Source organism: Vanessa tameamea, chromosome 2, assembly GCF_037043105.1.
Source record: "Vanessa tameamea isolate UH-Manoa-2023 chromosome 2, ilVanTame1 primary haplotype, whole genome shotgun sequence".
Classification (NCBI taxonomy): Eukaryota; Metazoa; Arthropoda; class Insecta; order Lepidoptera; family Nymphalidae; genus Vanessa; species Vanessa tameamea.
The window spans coordinates 12,771,111-12,789,495 of record NC_087310.1 but is presented as its reverse complement, the minus strand read 5'-3'; the positions used below and the strand labels follow the sequence as shown (position 1 = coordinate 12,789,495).

At 30.7% G+C, this 18,385-nt stretch overlaps 2 protein-coding genes and 1 long non-coding RNA gene across 4 annotated transcripts in view; 1 reads left to right on the top strand and 2 right to left on the bottom strand.

Annotated features, from left to right (window-relative positions):
- LOC135193361 (uncharacterized) overlaps window positions 1-18,385 on the top strand; it is a 29,146-nt gene that overhangs the window by 798 nt on the left and 9,963 nt on the right. The window lies entirely within an intron of this gene.
- Window positions 1,676-3,730, bottom strand: LOC113402137 (low molecular weight phosphotyrosine protein phosphatase-like). Its single transcript, XM_026642291.2, has 4 exons — window positions 3,500-3,730; window positions 3,230-3,417; window positions 2,478-2,639; window positions 1,676-1,843 (listed from the first exon to the last, which is right to left on the bottom strand). The coding sequence occupies exons 1-4, from the start codon at window positions 3,537-3,539 to the stop codon at window positions 1,748-1,750; spliced, it is 486 nt and encodes a 161-aa protein (XP_026498076.1). The 5' UTR covers window positions 3,540-3,730; the 3' UTR covers window positions 1,676-1,747.
- Window positions 13,025-15,014, bottom strand: LOC113402138 (low molecular weight phosphotyrosine protein phosphatase-like). 2 transcript variants are annotated; one of them, XM_026642292.2, is made up of 5 exons: window positions 14,865-15,014; window positions 14,548-14,622; window positions 14,128-14,315; window positions 13,809-13,970; window positions 13,025-13,178 (listed from the first exon to the last, which is right to left on the bottom strand). In XM_026642292.2, the coding sequence occupies exons 2-5, from the start codon at window positions 14,585-14,587 to the stop codon at window positions 13,083-13,085; spliced, it is 486 nt and encodes a 161-aa protein (XP_026498077.1). In that variant the 5' UTR covers window positions 14,588-14,622; window positions 14,865-15,014; the 3' UTR covers window positions 13,025-13,082. The 2 variants fall into 2 exon arrangements, with proteins under 2 accessions (XP_026498077.1, XP_026498078.1); XM_026642293.2 differs by lacking the exon at window positions 14,865-15,014 and adding an exon at window positions 14,796-14,814.

Below are 18,385 nucleotides of genomic sequence, written 5' to 3'. Positions count from 1 at the left end.
ATGTATATTTGACATAGAGCGGAGATCGTTAAGAAACGACTGCCAAAACTAATAATTAACATATATGTCGGAGCTTCCTCTTTGATCCAAGCTTACTTGGCTAAAGCGATAAATATTCTACGCCACATTGTTACATTTACAACATTCTGGTGTATAAAAATTATTAACTGAATTTGTACTAAAAAAGACTTACCACAATTTCTACGCAATAAGGCATGCGCCTTATAGTTGTTTTTTTTTAAATATTACATATGTACATATAATATATTAATAGGATTGGAGATAAACGGGTAAATTTCAAATATATTAAATTCTAAACCACAAATTTTAAATATTTTCTATAATCAATAGTAAATGGTGTGAGAATAAAGAGAGTAATCTATTATGACACACACATTACATAGTACACTTACACACACAGTATTATGAACCTATGCAGTATCATAATACTCCATAATACTGATTTATGAATCCGCAACAAATATTTGATAGCAACAGTTGCTTTACTATAACCATAATAGTCCCACAGGGTTCGATCGAATATATAATCTAGTTTAGATTCATTGATCTTCAGTTCCACTGGCTCACTGAAACTTTCACCCAGGAACACAACAATACTAAGTATTGCTATTTGGTGATAGAATATGTGATAATCAGGTGGTACGTACCCACACGGGCTTGCACAAAAAAATCAGTTAAAGATATCGATATTTAAGTTCATGTTAAAGACAATTGTCAAAGCCTTTTCCAAATAATTCCTTTTCGGAATTTATTTTGATATCCCAAATATAGGAATTGGTGGCAACACAGACTACAAAAATGTCTAATACTTAAGAAAATTCAATCGGGTACACGGTTACTTGAAAAAACATTTACTTCTAAAATCTATTACATACTTGACTGCTATATATAATTTAGTTTAGGGCCAATTTGATAACAAATATATAGGTACAATTCTGACATTAAAATAATTCAATTATAAACAAAGTGTTAGATCGAATCCATGCCAAGATACTAGGCAAATGGCTCTAGGGTAATTATTTTGGCGCGCATTCTTATTTAATCAGTCTAACGTAGCTTATATTACGATAGGTCGTATTATGAAGTACGGGTCAAGGTGAATTCATCTATTAATCTTTATGATACATTATATGACAAAAATAATTATTTCTAGAAAATATGTAATAGTTTTGAAATAAAGGAAACTTGATCTGTTAGACTAAATCAATGGAACGTGTATAATTTATCACGTCAAGGTGTCATTTAAAAAATATACTAATCTTTAGTTAATAGCCTATAAATATGGTAAAAGCATCAATTAAGGAAAGGATGTGCACCTTAGCACCAGCTTCAGTGTGATGCGCTAGGCGTTGAATTGATATCCTAGACGTTTTATGAACAAGATCAAAAACACTTGTGTTTACTTGGATTTCAACTCTCGACCTTTGCAATGATCCAAGGGCACAATCAGTTCTACAGCATGTTCTATGAATGAACTGTCTTATCAGCATTTGATATAACATCTCTTTTTAATCAAATCTACAAAATCATATAAAAATATGCAATATTTTTATTCGAAATAATATTTATAACTTTATATAGATATAACCTTGTATTGTTGTCTCGATATAGCTTTTGTGTTAGAAAAACTTATTTAGTAAAAAAAAAAGACAAATTCAGATTATCATACTTTACTACTAACTGTTATGAATTACATGTACATATGGAATGAGTAATAAGTTAAAAATTATTTAATGGCTCCCTTCTCCAACTGCTCCAGGAATCCCTTTGAACACCTCACAGACTGTTGGTAGCATTTCTCAAATCCCGATGAGTCACTATCCTGTAATTAAAACAACATACATATTACTATATATTATCTCTACATATAAGTATAGATCTATTCACTCATATAATATAATAATATTCAAGGCAATCCCTCCATGTTAAATAATTTTCGGAGTGCTTTAGTATGAGTGAGTTTTTTGGAGTGAGTGAAATAAGAAAGAGTACAGACAGCAGAAAAATACAAATTAAATTATATCTGTTAAGTTTATTTTATTAATATACCCATAAATTTATGTGGAAGGGCAAGCTTTTCTAAGTGAATAGATCTATAATCATATTGATTATTTCCTTTTAAGTAACGAAACATTTGGTCAATAGATAATTAAAATAACAGCCTGTATATATCCCACTGCTGTACTAATGCCTCTCCTTATGAGATGGTTGAGACCTTATTCAACTACACTGCTTTCATGCATATTGGTTAATATTTATGTGTTCATTGTGATTATTAACAATACAATATTATTGTAGATTGGAAGTTATCATGTAACATCCCGATTCTGTGGCCCATTAAAAATATCCTTTATCAATACAAATTTGTAAAAAATAATAGCAGCGATGATCATAATGATATTACCACATTCATATTTAAATTTCCAAATAGTATAATAAAAATTGTTCATGCTTACATAATAAGGGTCTCTAATGATCCTGTCACCTTGGGGATCAAAGTCTCCGAACAATAGCAGTTTGGCTTTCGAACCTTTGGGTGCCCTTTTACTTAGATCCCTCATATTAGCTTCGTCCATTCCAAATATAAAGTCATAATGGTTGAAATCCTCAGACGTTACCTAATAAGTAACAAATATATTTAATTTATTACTTTGCTAAAAGTAAATACAGTTTAGTTAAATTATTATTATAATTTATGGCTATAAGCAATAATGTTTTTTAGTTTGTCACTATATGAATAGTATACATATTTATATTAGCTATTTTTAATGTTCTTGTAATATATTATATTCAAATATAATAATATTATGTTGGTATACAAGGTATATAGATTGTTTTACTTTTTGACTATTTATAGCAAAATGAATTACTTTTACTTTCTGTACACTTGACAAATAGCCAAATGACTAGATAAGTAAAATATAAATATGTATGCAATGAGTATCAGCATTTGCTATCTGATAAAATAATATATTACAAGTCGCCTGAATCTCATTTTGAATTACTTAAAAGAAGTAAAGCGGTATTAGCAGATCTGCTACAACCTGTTCACACTCTGATGACATTCAACATTATTACTGTTCCCATAATCAATATTATTTATTGGTTGATTAAGGAGACCAATATGAAAACTCATTGTAAGACAGTGTGTCTAAAATATTTCATATAAAAATTCTAGTATTTGTGTTATCAACTCATACACACATACCTGCCTCGCACAGTTGTTATATGGCACATCATGTTTCTTCATAGTGTCCAGAGCTCTCCAATCAGGTGGGTTACCAACATGCCAGCTTCCTATCGCAGCACTGTCTACCTCCCATTTATCACCATCTCCAATATCGTTTACCGCCTTTTGAAATACACCTTCTGCTATTGGTGACCGACAAATATTTCCTACGAAAATTCAACCCAGGATATTTAAGCATGTTTTCATGTGCTTAATATTTATTAGATTATTTACAAAATCAGGACTTACCCAAACATATAAATAAAGCTTTCCTTTTGGCAGTCGACATTGTAGAACTTCTGATTAATTTTAATTATCAATAAATGGTACCTAAAAGGGTTAAAATATACTATTACCAAAATATAAGAATTGAAAGCGAAAAATCTCAAAAATCAATAATAACTGTCAAAGTCATTAGAAAACTTAAACTTCGTTTGAAATAATATGCACAAGATCAATTATTTGGAGCCAAATATTTGAATCACCTCACCTTTTTTAATTAGGTAAAATGTTATTTTGTATTAAATTAATCAAGAGAATTGTAAATTGTATGTGTAATTGAACTTGACGGATTATATTCTAATTGAAAATCTTAATATTAATATTTCGAAAACAAAAGTCGGGAAACAAGTCTTACAGCAATATTAACATTATATTGCAGACTTGTTTCCCGACCTCTCCGCTTTATTAGTCAAATCAGATCAGATAGCGCGCGACTTTCTCGACTTCCTTACACACTTTGTTACACACTTCCGTCCCTTTTTACGAAATCAATATTACAGAAAAGCGAGAGAAAAGATGTTACTTATCAAAAATTACTATAAATTGAAACTAAACATATACCAAGCAATAACGTTACAAAGTCAGTTCAATATTTTGCAACAATTCTACTATAATACCATAAGGGATAAACAGAACTTGTTACAAAAAAGACCGATCAACAAAGATTTTTAACTCTATACCAATAAATTCCTTAATAATAAAAAGATCCTCGGTAAATAAAAATAATAGACAATGACTACTTTTTACCTATTAATTTATTACGTTAGTCTCCTTATTCTTAGTAGAATATGAAAATAAGATAAATCTAATATGAAATAATTTAATCTCACCAAAACAAAAGCATAACAAAACGGATTTTACATTGATTCCTAACTTTTCGAGGTTTACTTTACAATTTACCAAAAATATATCCTCTCCTACCTCTTCGAGAACTTTAGTAGATCCATCGAGACTTAAGTTAAAAAAAACATCCTTCATTCAAATGATGCGACATTAAGGCCAAAACAGCTTCTTCGAGTGTTCTCTATAGTTAAGTACAAGACCTAATATCTCATTTTATCAAATAAAAAAGGCTACATTTTTGATATCCCGCTCATGCGCACAAAATGAGTGTCGCATATGAAATGTTTAATTCACTCAAAAGTAAAAACTAGTTGTTAGAAGAGTTACCGTTACGTGGCTTATGCTATAAAAAATGTGTCGGCAAAATTCATCCACACATTTATTGTTTCTACCAAACCCGCCTTAAACCAGTGTGTCGGGATAAACTGTAAACGTTTGGGACATATACAGGAAGCAGGCTGTTAAGATATTTTTTTTAAATTAAAAGTTACCTGAATCACAACAAATCACACATCGACTAATTCCACTTTGAAATTTGACCCCCATCGCGCCCAAAGAAGTTTCACTTCAATAATATCAGACATAGGTAATATCTAAACGTACCGGGATCACATTGGCGTCTCTCCAAAGTGGATATCGTATCTGCGCCAATGTTATAAATGATAACTAGCGTTTCAAGCACTGTATACCGGGCAAGCTCAAAATACTCAAATAAATCAAATATTTTGTCATGAATGATCGATGGACAATATTTATTATTAAGAGTTAAGTCAAAAATCTAGGCACGATTACTTGTAAATATATTTTATACATAGACTAGAAGATATAATTTAGTTTAAGCCATAACTTACGTGTAAGCCGTCGTCTTCATTTTTGATTCACAATTCAAGCCATTATTTATACCATTTATGCCATACTTCCTCCTTATTTGCCTCGGCGTTTGATTTTTTTTTTGGAATAGAGATCTTGATATTTTATTACAATTTGAAAAGTGAATATCGTAATAAAACTAGACTGTAAATCATCAGTGGGAAAAAAAGTTATTAAGCAATACAATTTTCATTAAATAACATTACGTACAAATGAACAAACCCGTAATTCATCCAGTTTAAAGGATTATATACGGGCTGATATTATAAGAGTGCCTAATCTTTTTATTTCTTCTTGCTTGCACTATTTATAAATTGCGACTGGGCCGTTTTATTCCTTTATTCTTGAAATATTTTATCTCATTTCCTAGCATAGATAATAATAATAATGTCCTCACAGAATTTCGGCAACGGTGGACAAACTCAAGGACTGCACAACTGTGTAGGATATATATATATATCTATGTGTGTATATTACAGGACACTAGTTTGCGACACAAATGCACTCTCATAATCCTGTCGGACAACATACAACATGTATGGCCTGTAAATTTCCCACTGCTGGGCTAAAGCCTCCTCTCTCTTTTGAGGAGAAGGTTAGGAGCATATTCCACCACGCTGCTTCAGTGCGGGTTGATGGGTTCACATGTGGCAGAATTTCGTTGAAATTAGACACACGATGTATTCCTTTACCGCCGAGCACAAGATGATAAACAAGATGATAAACACAAATTAAGCACATGAAAATTCCTGGGTTTGAACTCGCAATCATTGATTTAAGATGTACGCATTCTATTCACTAGGCCATTTCGGCTCTATTAAAATATTTTTTGAAACGTATAAATAGACCAATTAAAATGACCATTCGATGATTTCTTCTATTCAGAGTGATTTAAAATATTTATTCAACTTCGTTTAAGATAGATAATTAACGTATGTTTTGAACTAAATTGGTTTTAATGATGCCCGCATATTTATGGTACAAACGTTATTAGTTTTAATTTATTTCAAACAGGACATAATTGATGCAGTTGTATTACAAAACCATAGATAATAACAATGTTTTGTTATCTAAATACGTAGCTTATTTGAACACAGTTTGCTCTTATCTTACTTATTTCAATTCATAGATTAACAAAAGATTTTAAGCAATATAACCTAAATAATTATTAATTTTGGCTTATGTGTAATTTGACGATTGTTCAACCCGAACACGTTCTAATTACTTTTTGACAGACTTAAAAAAAAAAAAAAGAAGTAATCTTGATTGTAATGATTATTTTGTTATATATATTGGATAATGTTATTACTTATAGATAAGAAAACTTATGAGTTATGTATACAAAAGTCTTTTTTTATTGTTTATGTTTTTTATCTCATAGTTTATTGAGAGGAGAGTTTTTTCGTTTAATTTCCTTTTTATTAACAGGATAAATGGCAATATTATAATTATATATAATAGTGTAATGATCACAATTGTGATAAAACATTAGGTAAACTGTTCTTCCACTTTAGTATATAGGTATAACGATTTTTGCAAGATCTTATACTAAATATTTTTTAATACAATTTTATAGGTTGGTAATATCTATTATATACTTTTTTCTCACAAGCTCAACTAGGCACGGGTATAACATTGCGGAGCATTAACCATGAAACATGAATTTGAATCTCATTTCAGAGTAATTTTTCGCTTCACCACAGCGCATCGTTAGACCGACAAGGTCGTTTGTATACAAATGAAATTGCTTCCATTTAGTTTTGCATGACTATCGTCTCATTATTTCATTGATGAAAACGAGTTATTTTTTAACGTACATATATTTGAATATTAGCTTTCGAGACAAATTCGATAATATCGTACATTTTAGGCCATTTTAAACGAAATAGAATAATATTGCACAATAGGAAGGCAGACGGGTTAAAAAAATCGGTTTATCACTCACTTATGTTAACAAACATTAGTAGTAGTAACACACTTATTAACATTACTACGGCTACGGTTCATTTCTGGTTTGAAATTAATTCCATCACCCTGCTGCAATGCGGGTTGGTGACAGAATGTTATCTGAGACAAGCAGGTTTCCTTAGGAGGTTTTCCTTTACCGCCAATCACGAGACGAATTATGATTATACAGAGAACTTAAGCAAATCAAACCACAATGGTTGTCGGAGCTTGAACACGGAATCTTTCGTCAGTGGCTGACTAGTGGACGGAAGACGTGATTCAAGTGAATTACGTAACAGACTTGACCTTGGATCTGCATTATAATATTAACAGTCATTATTATAAATATTAGTTATTCTTTGTTCGTTGTACCTATAATTACACTGGCTCACCATTCACACCTAACTCAAATCTCCATTGTGCCCTAATACTAATAGTGCAACATGAGAAGAGCAAAATAGTAATGTTGTTCTTCAGACAACAAAAAATACTTAAATATTTAAACAGATACACTTTTTTTAATAATTAAAATAACATAATTACACGTACATAACGCGTTGCTCAAGCCAACAGTTATTAAAATGCACTCGGAGGAACCGTGGTGTGGCCCACAGGGATTCGACACAAATCTATTCCGAACGGAATTATCTTCGACCTTCATCGTAAAAGGCAGGAATGACGCCGCGTTAATTCACTACATGTCACAATGGATACATGGTGAACAATTAATATAATACTTTAAAAATAAGTACCAGTAGCTATAACAATTACATACAAATTTATTAGTTAGAACGTGTTCAAACGCAGGCGTCAAAGTCAAAAATCAATATAGAAGTGTTACACTTACTTATTGATAGTCAAAATCTACCACCGGTAGAAATCTACCAAGGAAAGCACTCGGCGACAGATGAATCAATGAATTTTGATGTGCTTAATTTGTGTTTATAATACACTTGCTTGGCGTTGAAAAAAAAAATTAAAGGAAAGGAAAGGTCGCGTGTATCTAATTTCAATGAAATTCTGCCACACGTGTCGGAACCGACCCGCATTAGAGCAGCCTGGTGGAATAGGCTCTAGTGGGACATTTGGTGGTACTATATATACAAAACATAAAGAAGATATAATTATGTATAAAGCTGATCGAAATAAATAAGTAGCTAGCACTCGAGTAGTAGAGCACTAACAATAGTTTTAATGGCATCAGCTAGGTATTCGTTTCTTGCCAAACTCAAACGCCGACCGTCTCCATTATCATACGATAACTTTAAATTACATTTCGTATTACGTCGCCCTACAAATTTTTTCTTTTACCTGAAACGTCAAGGTCGAATTTAAGTGCTTTTTAAGCTAACGTTACACAAATATAAGTATGATTTGTTTTTGCTGAGTGTTCGTTTAAAAATAAAAAAAATTATATATATAGTAGTTTCCAAAATCTAAGTTTCTTTCGCCCGCTCTTCTCAGTTCATAAGTATTTTCTTTTACAAGAGGTTGTTTTTGATTTGATTTGAAAAATAAATAGCTTTTGTAGAGGTTTCAAATGAAATTAAAAAGTTACAGTGACAAAACGTATTAATCTCATTTTCTAATGTATTTAATTTAAGTAGATTAAATTTTCACGGTTCTAATTGAATAAGTTAAAAAACTTATAATTAACTTAATGACTTAGTCTTTATGAAATATAATATCATAAAGACTAAGTTATTAATCCACTTTTCTACTAACCCATGCAATCTTCAATGTTTAGTCAGTTTTTTTTTTATAAAGTAATGATTTCTATCAACCTATGACATTTATTATTATCTATTATTAAATTAGTAAAACCTCCTTTAAATTCGGCATTTTCGTTTATTATAAATTAATAAATAAAAGATTTTGATTTTCTTTACCGTTCTAATTAGTTTTTGAGAATCAACAAGTTACAATTATGCTTTAATTAATCAAGATTCAGACTTAGAAGTAAGTAGGTATATATATGTAAAAGTACATGATATTAAAATTAAAATATAATGTATTATTTATAATTGTTATTCACGTATACCTGATACTTGGATACTTCCTTTTATTATTTATTATAGTTATACTAATTTTAGTTGTTTTCCACATAATCATAGACAGATATTTGCCGTCTCGTCTAACAACGTAGACATCATCTGTGACGTAATGTTTACGATGATGTTAGCTGATGATGCGATACGAGATTTGCGACCTTGCTCTGTCCCTCGTATTAACGATCCTATAAATCTATTCCCCGTGGTCAGTAATTTAAACAAACAGATATATTTGAACTCGTATTCTATATGATAAATCTGATCGAATAAAATAGGTAGGTCACATATCAAGCACCCAGAGCACCAACAATTACTGATCGTAGATCTTTGTACAAAAATGATTCTTGTTCTATTTTCAAATATCAACACTTTTTTTTTTGCTGAGATCAAGTTTAAGAGGTGAAAGTTATATTCTATAATTGGAAGCGTTTGGTAATCATTGAGAACTCCTAATAATTGATGACACATCATCATCATCATCAGGCGACCAATCCGCTGTTTTACGAAATTACGGTGAGATAAAGTGATGTTGGATGATTCATTTTTACTTAATTTTATGCGGGTAATCTTGTGTAAACTTGTGATGTCAAAACACTATCAAAGCATCATATTAATGTTTACGTCAACTGGTTAAGTATCGTTAGCTCGGCTATTGAGCTGTAATTACTTATGTATTTCGAGTGATGGTAGTTGTAATGTAAAAACATTTTATTAATAAAAAACTATAAGAGCGATGTGAGAACATCTCGGAAGTTATGATAAGTTGCCTTATTATATAGAAGTAGCAATGAGATATTTAATTCATGAATAGAAATAGAACAGATCTTTAAATAATACTAACATTCGGTATGTGAGTGTGGGACTGAACTGCAGTGCGCAGTAGATATTGATTTCGCGTATCATCTGTAATATATATGAATGTACGTTGTATTTGTAGTTTTGTACGTATACCCGATGATGTTCGGATGTTCAACGACAGCTGAAATGTACCTAGTTGCCTTGTTATTTTTAATTAAGTTTTTCAATTCATCAAAGGTATTGTAAGATGATAATATCTTACAATTATAGTTTATGGTCCAATGTCTGATCTGTCTCAGGTTGTGTCTGATTGCAGGCCAATCGGATTTTAAGCGTAAGGGAAAAATGAGTTCACATATGTTTGCAATGTTTATGTACACATTTGTAAACTACAATGTCTATAATATTTTCTGCGCTACGCCTTTGCAATCTCAATCACCAAATTAACTTTTTTTAACCATCATGCTTTATAAACGAACAACGCAATTTATGCTCTTAGACATATAATTTCCAAGTAATGAAAACTGGTTCAAATTGAACGTCAGTCAAGTGACCCCACGGCGGAAGTAATGCGAGACCGGGGTCTGACTCACGTCTCCGACCGCCGCGCCGGAAACGCATTAAGCAGTCTGCCCACGGGCCACGGCGCAGGCGCAATAGTCATTCATACCATACCACAATATCTCTTTTTCGAACGATTTGTTATAAATGGTATTTAAAAGTCATTTTGATTTTTGTTTTATTTACAAACCAAAATATAGATATTTAGTATCTTTTATTGTATGTTGATACATGTATTAAGCATACGTAGATTTTAAGTACTGATTGTGGGTTCAAATCCGGACAAGCATTATTGAGTTTTGACGAACTCATGGGAACTCCCAAGTCTCCTTTACCGATGAGAAAATAAGCTTATATTATACATAACTCACTAGCTAACTTACTAGTTATATATAATATAAGCTTATTAATCACTATTTGTTAAAATCCTCGTACATTGTTATAGGAGTTTGTAATTTATTACATATACGATACATACTTTTGGACTTTAGAGCCAATCGCAGACGTGCAAAAGTAATGAATTAAATGTTACATATTCATGTTTCTCTTTTATATTATTACGACATACTAAGTATAAAATAAATAAATAAGTATACATTTTTGACATAAAACGCAGTCTAAGCCGGTGAATTTAACGTGATGAAATTTGCACGAGAATTCCTCAAGGAATGTAGGTGAGAACTATGAGAGGTTTTTTCAAAATTCTCCCAAGGGGCTTAAATAGTTGATGAAAGTTTGTATAGAAATTCGTCAAATCAATTGTTGAAGCTTATTGTAAGAAGATGAATTTTAGGATGGAAGTTTGTATGAAAGTCCCTCATTTATTTAAGTAAAAAATATGGAATTCGTTACTTAAGATTCAGCTTATGAGTAAAGGACAGTTGGTACTTACATCGTTTTTAAAAAATTATCCCCATACTAGGGCTTTGTACGGAAGTAAGTCATTATTTTAAATTAAAAAACGATTGTTTAATGTACCTATAACAAAGATTTAAACCATAAAACCCTGTTTTCTATTAAGTTCACACGAATTATGATAAATAAACAAATTTATTATAATACTAACGCCTCCACGTTGATTTGATGTATTAAAGTTGTAGAATGGGTAGGGTCCTCTTATTAACTATGGATATATCATAGCATATGCTTATAACGCCGAGTTTCCGACTCCGTAAAGTCAATAAATCCTTCTAAGGGCAATATATTCGATGCTATACTAAAATTTCAAAGATATTTTAACATTGCCGATTCATAAATTCAAATCATAGGTTAAAAACACATTAATAAATAAAGCATATTATTCAACATCAGGTTATATAGACGATAAAAAGGCTTGGAACTACTTGATGATTTTCGGGTAGGATTTATAAATAATTGTGTTCAACTAACATAAACTTGCTATTGAAAATGTTTGAAAAGAAGTAGAATCTACATTCCGAACCGGTGATAGCATTAATTATACCTACTTATAGTTGTGTAAAATGATGATTCAAAAAGCCTACTTGAATAAATTATATGTTGAATTTGTTTAATATACCTACAGCATATTGAGATCAAATTACAAGGTGACTAAAAACAATCACGACTAAAATTTCATAAAAGTCTAGACTTGTTTGTTTATTATTATAAAGAATTTGCAATTAAATTTAAAAAATATTCCATTGTATTTTTGTCAGGGTTCCAAATTTAAATTTATTATTATCAATTACCGAAAGCCGTTAGGTAGTAAATTGTCGAAAGTTATTATAATTGTTTTATAAAGACATTTCAAGACTGTAATCCAATAGTCACCTTAATATATTGTGGCTTCGTAAATGAAATGTTACCGCTTAGCCCGTATGTTACGTAAACTAATCGTTACACTGAGAACCGTGTCAGTTGTCACGTACCTATTTAACATTGCCTCAGTAATAATAATCAATTTTATTTTGCGGGTTTATAATGTTTAAAAGACGAACAATACTTTCACGATTATTCAAAAAAATTAATCACTCGATACAAAAAAAATCTAAAATGACGTAAATGCCAATGTTTTCTTTTATAAGTATATTCTTAATGATGAATCAAAGAAATTGTTTAAAAGCAGTAAGTAGTAGAATATTTTTAAGTATTTTGTAATTTTGTTGTCTTACGTAAGATTAGCAAAATGATCATCCTCGCTCTGAAAGCCTGCATATATAATAATACTTGTACGTTCGCGTAGAAGTAATAAAAATGCTCCAATGGTAACTCACATAAGGTTCGTTCACACTATAACCGTGTAAAGCCAATTATATTGCTGTCAAGTACTTTTCAGCTAATCCGTAGAAATCTTGTTGGTAATTGATACATAACTAAATGTTTTATATATAATTTGGTTTTATTTTTTATAACCGTAACAGTATACGGAAATTCAAAATTTGGGTGCCAGTAAAAAAAATCGTTACGAATTTATATTCATTTATTATTTGAAATTGAAATCACAATAACAAATTAATAATCTATTTGACATTTCCTTTCTCTAGTTGCTCTAAGAATCCTTTAGAGCACCTGGCGGCCTGTTCATAGCACTTCTCAAAGCCTCTGTCGTGGTTATCCTAGAACATTTTTTATATTATTATTTATAACAGTAGAAATACTTTTATGTTATATAGGTAATGGTACTGTGAATATTCTTTATCAAATTTATTCTGACAATATAATGTTACTAGTTGTTTTATAGTAAATATTAAAAATATTTTAGTAAATTATATTGTGCATTGATACTTGTGAAATACAACATAGCTCCAGTTTCTAAAAGTTTTGTTCAAGGCAGATTAAAGTAAATTATCCGCAGACTTAGTGGTCACCTATTACGTTATCGGTTGACACTGACCAATGACCAGTCAGATAAACCTATCAGTTTCTTTTGTTTCTCATTGCTTTTTAAAGACCATAAATTATGGCTGTAAATGTAGTTTGTCTTTTTAGTTGTGAAAGTACTTTTTTACTAGTGAGGCGAGAATAGAAAAGCAATGAAAAATCCATAAGGTATATAAAATAAATTAGCAGTTGAGAAACTGGAGTATAGTGTAGTTTAGTGTAAATGCAACACAAAAAATTGCTGTTCAAAAGTTGGTTCAAAAAAAGAAATTAAAAGCGTCAAGATATTCAAAAGAAATAGGTTATTAAATATTTATATATTTGTTGATTTTGTTCATTATACAAATTAATAAAATAATACTCACAAAATAAGGATCCCTTATAATTCTCTCACCTTCCGGATCAAAGTCCCCAAGCAGAAATACTTTAGCCTTACAATTTTCAGGTGCTAAGCTTTTTAGATCTCTTATATTCATTTCATCCATTCCAAATATAAAATCAAAGTTGTTAAAGTCGTCATTGTTTATCTAAAAAGTTTTTTTAAATAAATGAATTTCTTATCTTTACTCAAGTTTCATAGACTTCAGAATTTTTATAATATGGGTATATTGCCACGTAGGATATAAGATTATTGAATAAAAAAATATATAATGCAAGCTTAATGACATGTATTATTTTGTATACCTGTCTTCCAACATTATTATAGCGTAGTCCGTGTTTTCTCATTGTGTTCAATGCTCTATCAGTGGGGGAGTAGCCAACGTTCCAGTCCGCTAGCCCAGCACTGTCTACCTCCCAGAGATGTCCTATAGCCATCTTATTCACAGTGTTCTGGAACACAGCTTCTGCTATCGGTGATCGACAGCTGTTCCCTATATTATACATAAATTCATAGTTCATTTCATTTTTTAACCAATGCTTTAAATTTTAAACAAAGAATTTTAAGTTCTGTTATAATTTCAATCTTTGCCACATTGCGTTATATAAATCTAAAAAAAAAGAAATAGTTTTCCAACCGGTAGTGAATAATAGTATGTAGTAGTAGTAATATAATTTTAACAGCACTAGAATAAGGAAAGTGAGTGAAGATTATTTTAATCTTACCAAGACAAACAAAAAGAGCTTTCTTCTTATCTTCAGACATTTAGTATAATTGATTCACTACTTTATTTCAAAAATCTGAAACATTATAAACATTCAAAACCTTTTTTATTTTATAGATTACACAATAATCAGTTTATTTCAGTTAATTCAAGACATTATTCAATTCTTTTGGTTAAACAATACGTCTAAATAAAGAATTATAACTTAAAAATGATATACACCGTTTTTAAATTGAAATAAATACATACTATTACTGATTACACTAAAAACAAATGACAAAATGTACTCTAGTACTAAGTTCACGAGTAAGAAAATACCTGGTAAAATTTACGCATATAAAGTATGTTAGGTTTGTAAATTCCATAACAGGGTTTTTTTTGGCACGAATACATTTATACTTTATAGTATAATATGACGCTAGTTTTCCTGTTTTGATTTCTTTTTTTTTAAATGTTTTCAAACAAAGTAAGAATTTTCTGTCACTGTCATAAAGTATGTAGTTTCAAATTCAAGTCTTTTAGGTATTCGTGCATATAAAATTTTGTTTATTAATACAAGCGTCTGAATTAAATAAATATGTAAAGTAATGTTTATTAATTTTGTTACGTTAAAATAATTCATAATGTAATCTATTAGTTATCTAGTATATACATATTTAATTATAAAAGTAATTTATGCGTTATATCGGTTGTGCATTCTGTTGATTATATACTCTAGTATCATCAGTTAAAAAGTTAAAAGACAACAATTCATTATTATCCTTTTTTTACAAGTTTTAGTTTCATTACGATTAAAATATTATCATAATATGTTTGATCTCATATTTTCAGATAAGTCATAATAATTTAGTGGATAAGTATAAGATTCTTATTTATAATATTAACGTTGATTTGTTCGAATACTGACAATATGATCAGCACTGGATTTACAGCACTCGGGACTAGTATCCAGGGCGGCAAATTTTCAGGGCCCGGCAAAATTGAAAAATGGCTTATCGAAAATCTTCTATTATTAAATAAAAAAAAACTTTAAATAATCTGCTATGAATGTGTTATTTTATTTATTTAAAAATTTTGCATCGAAACTTTTTGTCACTTTATGCAAAACTGCGATAATATACATTAATTTTGATACCGGCACGGAATATGACCTAAAACAAAGCATTATATTAATTTCCTTTCACCAGGCTCGGCGGTGTGGCGGTTTTGAATGTAGTCTTATAAAATAGCTTTACAGGTTCCGATTTAATAATTGTGCCTCGTGTTAATATGGTGCCATCTCGATTACTTTTATGTATTCCCGAGATATTCAAGACAAAAAATTACAACACGACTACGTATCTATATAGTTTGCAAATGATGCATTAGTAGGCAGTCTATACCTTCGGAATTATTGTTGTCAATACACTCAGGGGTATTAAATATATAAAGGTATTGGCGCATAATCGTGCTGGCTTAATAGCTAATGCGTCTGTAAAAAAATATACTCACTTATAAGCATTCTACAAACTCTGCGTTATCTTAGCTATTTAACAAGACTATAACAATCGTCTTTGTCTTACCGGCCAGTTAAATAACTTTACCTCTGGTAATAGTTAGCATTGCCTACCTTCGTAACTTATCTTTCGCAGTTGTTTGTATATATAAGACTAATTCATAGTTGAGACTTTTTTGCCTAACAACATTGCATTTATGAACATTACACATACGCATCACCCTATACCAAGTTTACAAGTAGCGGGTTTCCAACGTGTTATTCTTCTGGCTGTTCCCAAAAAAAAGGTCAAAAGCAGAACCCGCCAACGTACGGCTTTACGTATTTTCCGAAGCCCCTAAGTGAAGACATTGGCCACTATTGAGATTTTCTTGTCAATTTTTCGACACGTAATCAAAACCTCGGGGTCTGTTTTAACCAGACCAACGAAAGGGTTAATACATATTGCGATCCAGCGCTGAAGCCGCTGTGGTTCCATGTACATGAGAAGCCATAGAATTAATCCTTTTTGGCGGTAGACCAATTTTATCTGTTAGATTAATTGCAATGAGAACAACTGCCTATCCTAAAGCTTAAGAAACATTAAAGTCACCTTTTGAGATATCATTTTGTCTTTTAAATGGTTTAATTATTTATTTATGATAACTGTATGTATTCCTCAATAATGAACAATAGACAAAGACTAATTGTTCGCTTCTTATATTATCATTTTAATCGTAATATTCATGCGACGAACATAATATAACTAATTTCATTGTTCTCTAATAAAACGACATTATAAAACGCAAGCTTATGGTAAGGATTTCAACCCCCACAAAATGTACTTATCTATTTTAGTGCAACGCATGCGGTTCCCCGTTGGCGATGTCGCCTTAAACGGCAACTACGGATTTAGACATAGATCTCTTTGTCTCGTCGCCTGTTGCTAGGCAGTAAATACTGTTTATAGTTTCCTGGACGTGTTCTTATATATAACTGCAGTTAACGACGCGTGGGGTTTACGTACAAATGCATATTGCACACCATGCTCCATTTGTGCACACATCACGAAATTCCAACCAAATGTACCTAAGTGCTTTTAGCACTTAAATGAAATTACATACATTGGCTCTTTTTAAAACTTTCCTTTTAATTTTATTACATTTTACTTTCATTTCTATATATACGTATGTATTTGTGAGAGTTTTTAAATAAAATTTCAAATTTTTTTAACGGTCTACCGTTCTCTCATCGTAATTAGTACATGATCATCATAGCACTAAGGCATCTGCATATTAAGTATTTTGTTAGTGCTTTTATGAGCCTGTTTGAATAAAAAATATTTTGATTCAAATTCGATTTAAGAAAGTTATAAATAAGAGAACAATAATTTCTCACCATAACCCTAAATTATATAATTAATGTTCTTATCTAAGTACCACAGGAGCACTGGGTACGCTACGGAGCTTTTAATTTGTTTTTGGAAAATCGAACGATTAATTAAGGATCTGATGGCAATTGCCCTTCGCCTAAAGACTCTGGTAATAAAAAAAAAATAAAACGAAGAAAACCGATGAAAACTCTTCTAACTCCGTCACCAAAGCATTGCTGTTTGGCAATAGAGTAATTAAAGGTTATTGGAGTCTAGATGTAGTTGGATCTGAAGTAAGTCTAATCAAGATTTTACAAATGTAAAATGTTTTCTACGTCTTTGTAAAGACGATAGCAATCAATACAAACGTAAGTCACAATCACCAATGACGTTGGTACCTTGTACAATAGCATGATTAATTGATAACAGATATAGCATGCGGCCATATTGATTTTCTTCCATTACTATTGCAAACCACGATATTATCTTCAGTTAAGCGAAAATAAGCTGTATTATTTAACATCTGTATTATTTTAAAATTTATCTCATAAGCCATATTGTGTATTATAAAATTCTTCTGTACTTGTGTCTGTCACTCCGCAGCGGTGGAGCTCAGTCACAGACACAAGTACAGAATAATCCTCCTGGATCGATTTAATTAATGTTTGAGTGGGTGCTTGGATAGCTTAATATATATTTTTATAGCCTATTTTGATAATATCAAAAACTTTAAAGATTAAATGATTTATATTTTTTATTCGTCAATGTGCGTCACAAATGTAAAATTTCTTTCCGAACACAAGTTGAAATTTGTAATATATTGATTGAGAACTTTAAAAACTAATATTATTTTCCTGACTTTTATCCTCTGTCACTAACACGTGTTTCGTATCATTGAGTCATCTATTCATCCTTCATATGACTTTTATGATTTTATATCATCCATGTACATATAGGAGATATATAGATAATATAGACGAGACGGGCCGATGA